Source organism: Brassica napus, chromosome C7 (genome assembly GCF_020379485.1).
Source record: "Brassica napus cultivar Da-Ae chromosome C7, Da-Ae, whole genome shotgun sequence".
Lineage (NCBI taxonomy): Eukaryota > Viridiplantae > Streptophyta > Magnoliopsida > Brassicales > Brassicaceae > Brassica > Brassica napus.
In genome coordinates, this window is record NC_063450.1 from 5,113,868 (window position 1) to 5,124,254 (window position 10,387).

General features: G+C 35.5%; 2 protein-coding genes across 2 annotated transcripts; both read left to right on the top strand.

Moving 5' to 3' along the window:
* The first annotated feature begins 1,111 nt into the window (after nt 1-1,111).
* On the top strand, nt 1,112-3,396 carry LOC106386059 (putative RING-H2 finger protein ATL49). The gene has a single exon (XM_013825953.3). It carries the CDS (start codon nt 1,946-1,948, stop codon nt 3,173-3,175), a length of 1,230 nt encoding a protein of 409 aa, XP_013681407.1. The 5' UTR covers nt 1,112-1,945; the 3' UTR covers nt 3,176-3,396.
* Nucleotides 3,397-6,721: 3,325 nt separating this feature from the next.
* On the top strand, nt 6,722-9,087 carry LOC125590365. The gene is made up of 6 exons (XM_048763918.1): nt 6,722-6,831; nt 6,949-7,171; nt 7,517-7,651; nt 7,757-7,869; nt 7,951-8,202; nt 8,478-9,087. The coding sequence occupies exons 1-6, from the start codon at nt 6,722-6,724 to the stop codon at nt 9,085-9,087; spliced, it is 1,443 nt and encodes a 480-aa protein (XP_048619875.1).
* The last annotated feature ends 1,300 nt before the right edge of the window (nt 9,088-10,387 follow it).

Consider the following 10,387-nt stretch of genomic DNA (forward strand, 5'->3'; position numbering starts at 1 on the left):
CCCAAAACAAAGAATCTAATTAAATAGACCCATGATCGAAGCCTAATGATTATAACAAAAAAAATGGAAAATGTATCTATTAGGTAATAGTAAGCATAGTATAAATTAAAAATATTATGCCTCAGACTAGAAAAAAGGCTTACAGACAATTTATCCAGTGGGTGCACGATCATTAATAAAAACAGAAAAGGTGGAGATGAAGGAATCGAACCAGGGTTACTATGGGTGCACAACCTCCCTTTTCCATCTGATCCAACAGATTTTGTACGTTTTGTTTAACGAAATTTAAACTGTATATAATAATTACGGGTGCACAGGCCCCCATAGTGTGTAGCCTGGCTTCGCCCCTGATCTTCAACATGATGCAAGTAAATCCGGTCAGGCGTAAGTCTTCGTAGGACGGCTCAGGTGATGCAGTTAGGCGTAGATACTCATAAGACATGTAGTATTGTCGGTTGTCGAATCATCTAAGTAATTTTTCTCATAATTGTAATATCGTAATAAATCAGAGTTAAAAAAAAATATTATGCCTCGAGACATAACCAAGAAGAGAAAGTACAAATAACCTGCGGTCAATGTTGGCTTCATGTTCCCTCTCTCTCGTGTTTCCCATAGAATGTTTGTTTACTGCCTAAATTTATAAAACTATACAGAAACCTGAGCTGCTGCGAGTACGTTTCCCTTAACATTTTAAAATCCTTTTAAATCTTGAAACATAGAATAATAAGTTTAATATTTTTCATATCTCTCACTACGAAAAACTCATGAATTCGTATGATTCGTATCTAACTTGAGCATTTTCTTCAATTTCACCATGCATATAGAAGAGGCAATGGCATGCTGGATATATATCAAAAGATCCACTGTTGATCTAGGTTAAGCTAAAAATAGGTGCGTTCCAATCTTCCAACAAAGCATATCTGCCCTACTTTTAAGGTCCGTATGGCAAAATACAAGATTGGGACCTTGTGGTCGAATGGTAGGAAAGAGATTAGGATACTAACACGTTTCAAGTTTGATCCACCTGCTGCGCGAAATTAAGTTACATTGTTCTTAGACACCTACACAGAGATAGGCTTCTCTGCTTACGATCCATTTGCATACCCGAAAATATGGTTTATACGTGGACTGCACCTCCTTTTGAAAATTAGTCTAGACTTCCATAGGTCCGAAATACTTTTGCTACTATTAACTGCAATACGATGCAAATTCGAAGCCTTAACATATCTCAAAGAGACCTCAAGAACTTCTTGACTCGCTCAAAAGCATCACCCCATTTGGGGGAAAAGATAATTAATGCATAAACATATATCGACATAATACATGTCAATATGTCATGGTAACAATAAGCTAGTAATGTTCATCTCTCAAGTACTCCATTAATTTGAATGTTTTACGTTGGAGTTTTGGTGTAGTTATTTTTCAATCTTAACCTTATTTTGAATTTAAAACTATGAATTTTTATATTGGACAAGTAACAAGTTAAACTGTCAGAAAACTGGTATTTTCTTATGGATTGTTCATATTAAATTGTTTGTCCGGTTGGCTTTAACATGGATGGCCTAGGTTTGGTTATAAAATTCATAAGATATCATCATTCATAATTCATGAAGGAAAGTGATTTCATCAATCTCTTATTTTAAAGAAATGTATCGTTGACTTACATTTTCTTTAGGTAATTAAATACTAAGATCCAAATCCCATTAATTTCTAAAATTTAAAAATGATTTCAAAATACACTCTTCTTGGTGTACGAAAAATATATATAAAAATGAAAACTAAATAAATTCTCATCTGTCGCCATCAATGGTCCAACCTGTAATTCTCTTCATCATCACTCTGTCTCATAAATATTCAAATAACTTTGAGCTCAAAAACTCTCTTTCTCTTCTTTCAAAACTTTGAGCTCAAACTTTGGTTAGTTCCTATCTCCTATCTCCTTCACATGAACATGACTTTCATTACCACTTCATCACCACCACCATTAATACCTCTCAAACCATACACAAGCTTCGATATAACAAGCAAAGTCAGCCCAGACGTCCTCCTAGTAATCATAATCCTCTCCATCATCTTCTTCATCTCCGGTCTCATCCATATCCTCGTCAAGTTCCTCCTCACACCATCACTTCAAAACAGAGATGATTACTTCGACAACAACCACGTCACAGCTTTTCAAGGACAGCTTCAACAACTTTTCAACCTCCATGATTCAGGCCTCGACCAATCACTAATTGACAAGTTACCTGTCTTCCATTACAAATCCATCATTGGTCTGAAGATTACATCTTTCGACTGTCCTGTTTGTCTCTGCGAGTTCGAAGCAGAGGACAAGCTCAGGCTCTTGCCTAAATGTAGCCACGCCTTTCACGTTGACTGTATAGACACGTGGCTTCTCTCTCACTCGACATGTCCTCTTTGCAGATCCAATCTCCTCCTCTCTGATTTCTCGACTCACCACAGTCTAAGCTCCTCGTATCTCCTTGTTCTTGAGTCGGGAACTGATCGACGCTCGAGAGACATGGTTCCTGTTCCTGAGGCTAATGATTATGGGTCGACCCGTTTTGGGTCGGGTCGTAAACCATGCGACCCGGATGGTGATTTGGTTGTTCCTTTAGAAGTTAAGCTAGGGAAGTTTAGGAACATAGATCATGTTGGTGACGGAAGTGACAATATCATTAGTGGTAATAGTAATGTAGATGTTAGGAGGTGTTTTTCAATGGGGTCATATGAGTATATTGTGGACCAAGAAGCTACACTTAAAGTCCACGTTCCGACCAAGAAACAATTCGACAAAGACGGTCGTTTCCCTGGCCAGAGAGCAGTTATGTCCGAATACGGTTTTGATCCTACGGTTAAGGGAATTGGGAAGAGTGTTGTGGAAAGAGAGAGCTTTTCTTTGTCTAAAATTTGGCTAAGGGGTAAAAAGGAGAAGCAAAAGGGTACTAGTGTTAGAGTTCAGGAATGTTCTTCGTTGTCTTCCTCTTCTATCCAATTTCAGAACCAAATGAATCCTGCCAAGACCAAGAATGGGATCGTTATTGATGAAGAGAATCAAAAGAGCGAAAATTCTGAATCTTTGGAGACGAAAACCCCATCTTTTGCTAGGAGGACCATGCTTTGGCTTGCAGGGAGACAAACCAAGGCTGTTCATCCTTCTACATCTAATGTGTAGTTTTTTTTTCTTATTTGAGTTTTACTCTTACTTTACAAGTGTGTGTGTGTGTGAAAATTTATGAGTTTTTTTAGAGAGGAAGTTGATGAATAGTGGGGTATCAATTAATATATGTAGGGTTATAACTTCTAAGGCACATTGAGAATTTGGTTTGTCTGTGGTGCCACCCGTTGTTCTAATTCTTAATATTTCTTTCTTATAACATGATTTTTCTCATAAAACTGAAGGTTCGAATAGCAATATACATAACGATTGCAGATGAACTCTGGTACAAACATATAGATACATAAATAAATGTAGAGATTTTTGTTATTATTAAGTATTTATACTACGGTGTAGTAATACTTGATAGTAACAAAAACAACAACATACATAAGTATTTACTACGGTTTGTAAACATTTGAAAACTGAAAAGTTAGAAAATTGGTAAGAGAAAATCCAAAAAGAAAATTGATATCTTGATTTCCTGACTTTTTTTTGGATACCAATGTTCATCATACATGTCATGTGTATATACATTTGAATAATCATGTAAGTATATGTATATAGGTGTTTAATGTCGAGTGTCGAGTGCTTAAAGTTTTCTGCATTAACGGGTGAAGTTAATAAATGTCACGGGAAGAGTAGGGTTTGTATCATTGTATGTAGGCCTGGGACTTTTATCCGAGATCCGGATTCGATCCGAGATTCGATCCGGATCCGATCCGAAAATCCGGATATCCAGAAGGACCGAATCCGGATCCGGATAATAAAATGTTGGATCCGTCAAAGCCGGATCCGGATCCGAATATCTTGATTTTTTAGTCCGGATATCCGGATCCGTAAGTTTTATTAATAACTATTTCAAAAATAGTAATATATATATATATAAACTAACTTTATTTAGTATATTTTCATTTTATAATAGTATATGTAAATTTTATGTAAATTTTGTAATATTATACATAGAAATAATTAAAAAAAATTTTATAACATTTTTATTTTTAAATTATTTTTAATATTTTTAATATATTATTATTAGTATTTTATTTATTTTAAGGATCCAAATCCGGATCCGGATATCCGCCGGATATTACAATTTTTAGAAGGATATCCGACACCCGAATATCCGAGAACCCCGGATCCGGATAAGGATAATAAAATTATGGATCCGTCGGATAAGGATCCGGATCCGGATACCTTAAAATTGCCCGGATATCCGATCCGTCCCAGACCTAATTGTATGTCCCCTAGTCGCTTTAATAGTTTATATTTTGTGAGATCACTTTTTGAATAATTATCAGTATTGTTCTATTTAAATTCTAATATCAATATATCACGAGTATTCATTGTCTTTCAACTAAAAGGTTATTGGCACAAAATGTGGTGAAAAAAGTTATTGGCACAAAATGTGGTGAAAAAAGTTATTGGCACAAAATGTGGTCATTCATCTCATGATAGAATAGATTAATTAGGTCACTTTCCATTTTCAATTTCCATTTCCAACACTCCATACACAAGCTTGTCAAAAAGCAAAGGAAAGTCAACACTTTTGCACATCGAGAGCATTTTGCGGCTTTTAGCCATTCATTTTCCAGCGATTAGCTTATGGCCACGTTTGCTTCATAACCTTGCACTGACAACCGTATACACACATTTCATATTTGAATATGGGTTTGATGACGTGGATGTGAATAGAGAATACATTATGCTAAATTTTGAGTCGTGGCTTAGCTTTTTCGATCTATTAATAAAAAAAACCCGTAAGTTATAGTATAAAACATTATTAACGTTAAGCCACTATGCATGGATTGAATCTCTCTTACAACATTAAATCCTCCACTAGAACAAATGATAGAACGATAATGATCACAAATGAAACACAAAACCTTTTGAGTTTGATGAAAACCTGGGAGGGTACCTGTTTCTCTTCTTTCGTTATAGGACATGACACACCTTAAAATTCTTAAATAAGGACTCTTTCTTAGTGAATTCTTGCACTATTTGCGGGTCCCCACGATTACGTGGCGGCCCGTGAATGGTCATCTTTTTTTTTTTTTTTTTTTTAAATCGAAAATATTCAGGATTAATCCGAAATGCCCTTCTCGCTAAGGACTCCAATGAGTCTCACCGTTGCCCATGCTCTTAGAGCACCTCCCATGATGGGTTCTCCCCACTGGAGTTCTAAATATTTATATGTGTATATGTATATATTATATAAATGTATGTTTGTATGGGGACCATTTTTTTGGGAAGAATCTCATGTGCAAAAATTCTTAAAAATCTGATTTTTAGAACTTTTGCATGAGGTTCTTCCCAAAAAAATGGTCTCCACACTTACATACACTTATATAATATATACATATATACGTATAAATGTTTAGAACTCCAATGGGTAAAATTCCTATTAGACGTGCTCTTATAGGAGGTGGTTTGGAGAGAGAAGTTGAGAAAATAAGGAGACTTGCGACGTGTATCGGACTGTTGTTTCAGGTGGTTGAAATTGAAAACCTTTTGTGGATCTAACATTTTTATAAAGTACCACTTCTTTCATATTTATTTATCAAAACTGAAAACTTTTAAACTTGTGCTTAAATATGACATGGCCAAAATCAACGATCAGTTGGTATAATCAATATTATTAATTCAGAATCATTGCTATCTTTTACCCCTACTATTCCCTGGCATATTACTTCTTTTGCCACTGGTTTTAAAAAAAAAATTATATCCTTCATTAATGGTATAAAGGTAATTTGGTTAGTGGACTTACATTAATCTAAAGATAATATACGTAAATGCCTTTTTTAGTGGGTTATTATAACCTATGTAGCATGGAATCGTTGGTGGTCATGCGTTTCGTGCTTCCGAAGCGGAACCGGAAACGGAATCGCTGGGAATCACTCGGAATCGTCATGGAATCACGTTTCGGATAGTGAGACGTTTGGAACCGTAATGGAAGCACGCGATTCAGGATTGGAAGCGTCGATGGATAGTTGACGGAAGCGTCGATGGATAGTTGACGGAAGCGTCTATGGATATATGTTCAAAAAACTGAAAATTATTTTGGGCTTTTAAATTTTGATTTATTTTGTGAATATGTGATCCAATTAGATCATTACAATAACAAAACCCTAGTTACCAAATAAGCTAAAAAGATTAAAACTCTTGAAATTCAGTTACCGTAAGAAGCAGTTCTGATATTTCTTCAAGTTACACATTTTATCCAGATTCTGAGAGAAGAGAAGCAAAGGTACGTAACTCATATATATATAAATACTCAGTTATTGTGCTTTGTTTGATGTGTTGTCACTTGTTTGTCTTTTATGCATGTGGTTTGCATATTCTATTGTTTGATCGTGAGTGTATTAAAGTCATGGCTGCACTTTTTTGGTTTTCAATTTCAGTGCAAGGAATATTTTAAATATTGTATTATTATAAGTTGCTTTGTGTACGTAGCTTTGTGTGATATTGTTGTAGTCTTTTGAAATTTTATGTTTCATATTTGTATTATGTTCGGTATATTAAGATATTATATATTAGTATTCATATAACTTTTTCACAGGACTAATGTCTCAAGATCCTCTAAACATGGATGAGTCCTCGAACGTGGATGACAAGGCACCTTTGTGGATCTATGTGAACAAAATTGAGAAGTTAGCTGGAGGAGGATCATGGAGGTTTGAATGCAAGTTCTGCAGTAATTCATATGTTGGATCTCATAGTAGAGTTATGACTCATCTGCTGCAAGGGGGAAAAGGAATTAAATGATGCTTGAAAGTCACTCCTCAACAAAGAGTTAACCTGAAAAAGCTAGTTGATAATTGCAAAGAGAGGTTAAAGCGTGCAGCTTCCAAAGCAGTTCCACTTCCTTCGTCATCAAGGAACATGTCTAGTTCTTCTCTTGATTATGATATGAGCTACAAAGTTCCAAACGCAACTGAGTCTGATCCAAAGAAGAGAAAGGGTCCTTTGGAAAAAGCATTTCAGAATGAAGCTAGGGAGCAATGTGATGGGGAGGTATCTAGGATGTTCTACACAGGTGGTCTGTCTTTTAACCTTGCAAGAAATCCTCACTACCGCAATTCATATGTGCGTGCTTCCCAAATTCCAGGATATGTTCCACCCGGGTATAATGCATTGAGAACTACACTTCTTCAAAAGGAAAGAAAGAACATTGAGATGCATTTGCAACCTTTGAAGAACACATGGAAACAAAAAGGAGTGAGTATATGTAGTGATGGTTGGTCAGATCCACAACGAAGACCAATATTTAACTTGATTGCTGCAAATGAGAGTGGTCCAATGATGTTAAGGGCGATCAATACTCATGGTGAGACAAAAATCGGTGAGATGATTGCATAGCTGATCATAGACGGCATAAAGGAGGCTGGGCATGAAAATGTGGTTCAGGTTGTCACTGACAATGCTTCAAACTGTGTAAAAGCTGGTGCGCTTATTTCAGCCAAGTTTCCTACTATTTTCTGGACACCATGTGTGGTTCATACCTTGAACCTTGCTCTGAAGAATATATGTTCACCATTACTGAGCACAAGAAATAATGAAGCAGTGTAAGCAGTGTATGATGCTTGTTACTGGATAAAGTCTATCAGTGAAGATGTGAATTGGATCAAGAATTATATTATGAATCACGGGATGAGGCTTGTAATGTTCACTGAGCATTGTGATCTTAAGCTCCTCACAATTGCTTCTACAAGGTTAGTTTTCTATATTTTTAATTGAGAGCTTACTTATATTCTTAATCTTTAAGTTAATAATCATTAGTTTTATTTTTACAGGTTTGCTTCCACGGTTGTAATGTTAAAGAGATTCAAAAAAATAAAGACCGGGTTACAACAAATGGTGATCAGTCCTAAATGGGATGACTATAAAGAAGACGGTGTAGAGAGAGCATCTGCAGTGAAGAAAAAGATATTAGATAAGTTGTTTCGGGAGGAGCTTGAATATGCTTTATCTTTCACTTTGCCCATCCATAGCGTGATTAGAGCTATTGATACTGATAAACCTTCTCTTCATCTGGTTTATGAATGGTAGGAAAGTATGATTCAGAATGTCAAGAGAGCAATCTTCAAAAAAGAAAGGAAACAACTTAATGAAGATTCCGTCTTTTGGACTGCGGTGCACTCGATTTTGACTTCTCGTTGGAGTAAGAGTAATACTCCTCTTCATTGTATGGCACATTCTCTAAACCCCAAGTAAGTTTATAAATCTGTTTTTATTCTGTTTTTCTTATCAACTTATAAAATGGTAAAATTGGTTTTTGATCAGTAAGATTTTAATTGTTATATATATTTGTTGGATGCAGGTACTATAGTTCAGAGTGGCTTGTAGAAGAAGACAGTAGAAAAGCTCCACATCAAGATTTGGAGGTTACTAGAGAAAGAAAAAATTGCATCATGAAGTATTTTCCAAATCAAGATGAAAGGAGAGAGGTTAACGTTGAATATTCTAACTTCTCTTTATGCATGGAGGACTTTGGTAGTGTTGATGTGATTCATGATAGGTTTATCTTAGAACCTTTGAGATGGTGGGCAGTTCATGGATCTTCGGCACCAAAACTTCAAATCTTAGCATTCAAGTTACTTGGACAACCATTTTCATCCTCATGCTGCGAAAGGAATTGGAGTACATACAAGTTCATTCATTCTGCTATAAGAAACAAGATTGTTCTCCAAAGAGCTGAAGATTTAGTATTTGTGCATACTAACCTCCGTCTTCTATCAAGAAGGAGCTCTTCTTATAAAGAAGGTCCTAGCTGTATGTGGGATGTAGGAGGTGATCAATTTGATTCGCTGGATGAGATTAATTTGGGAAAACTTGAGTTTGAAGATCTTTCTCTTGATGAACCAGAATTGGAAGTTGTTTTGTTTGGTGGAGATGGGGAAAATGAGAACAATGATGAGTTCGATATTTAACTTGAAGCTTGAATTTTTTTTATGTTATGTTGAGTTTTTTTGTTTGTTAACTTTTATGTTGAACTTCATTATTTAAATTATGTGTTGGATTTTTATTATTATTTATTTTATTTTATTAAGTGCTTCAATATTATATATATATATATATATATATATATATATATGTATAAACGCTTCCAACACGTACCCGTTTTCTAAATATTTTAAAATTTTTGCTTCTACGCTTCTTTACGCTTCCGCTTCCGCGTCCCCGCTTCCGATTCCATGCAGCATAGATTATAACCGTTTGAGTTAAGCCTACTCCCCCTTTATTCTGCACTATACGGCTAGGGCTAGCAATCTATTGAAATTTAATTGCAGGATCTACAATTTTTAACTTGGATCCACAATATTTATTAGTTACATCTTTTATGAGTTTATTTTAAACTGTAATAATAAAAATAAAATTAATGTGAAATAATTCTTAGATTACCATTTTATATAAAATATGTAAAAATTCAAAAAATTATAGATTACATAAATCTCGCGTTTTCAAAGCGCGGGTCAAAATCTAATACTGGTTTAAACCCAAAATAATATCGATGTAATTACACCAAAACGCAGTTTTGTCTTTTTTATATCACAGAAAGACAGTTTCTTATATTGACACAGTTTCGAGTAACAGCTTCTTTTTAGACTAACTAACTAGTTATGTGCTAACCAACCCACAACCTAACTAGATTATGTTATTAGCGGGAGATGCCTCAGCCGTTGATCACCATACCCCCTAGACGATCCAGATCTAAGATGCTTTTTAATGAAAAGACTGATATCTGTCTCTTTTTTTCACCCCTTGGATTTACTTTTCCACTTTATTCATCAACGGTTTAGATTACATGTTGATGAAAAAGTCAATCTCATCTTCCTCTCTTCGGCGTTTTCCATTTTCTGCTCTAATTTCCGAAGCTGAAACCCAACTAATCCATCTTTCTCCATGGCCGAGCACTGCATGGTTATTCCTGGTGAATGGACCTCCGCTGGTGAGCTCTGGGAGTTTGTAATCGACAAGAAGAAGATGTCCAGGATCGTGCCCATCCTGATTAGTTTGGTGTGGAAACTCAATTTTTCTATGGGACCCACCTAGTGCTTATGTGGATAGCTCTGGGGTTCTCATGATCGGTTTGGCGTGGAAACTCAATTTTTTTTTTCGTTTTGTTGGAAATTGATTTTGCCATTTTGGCGAAAACTCAATTTTATGGTTTGGCGAAAAATCCGATTTTATATTTTTCGCAGAAACATTTTCGTTGGCAGGAAAAAAAAT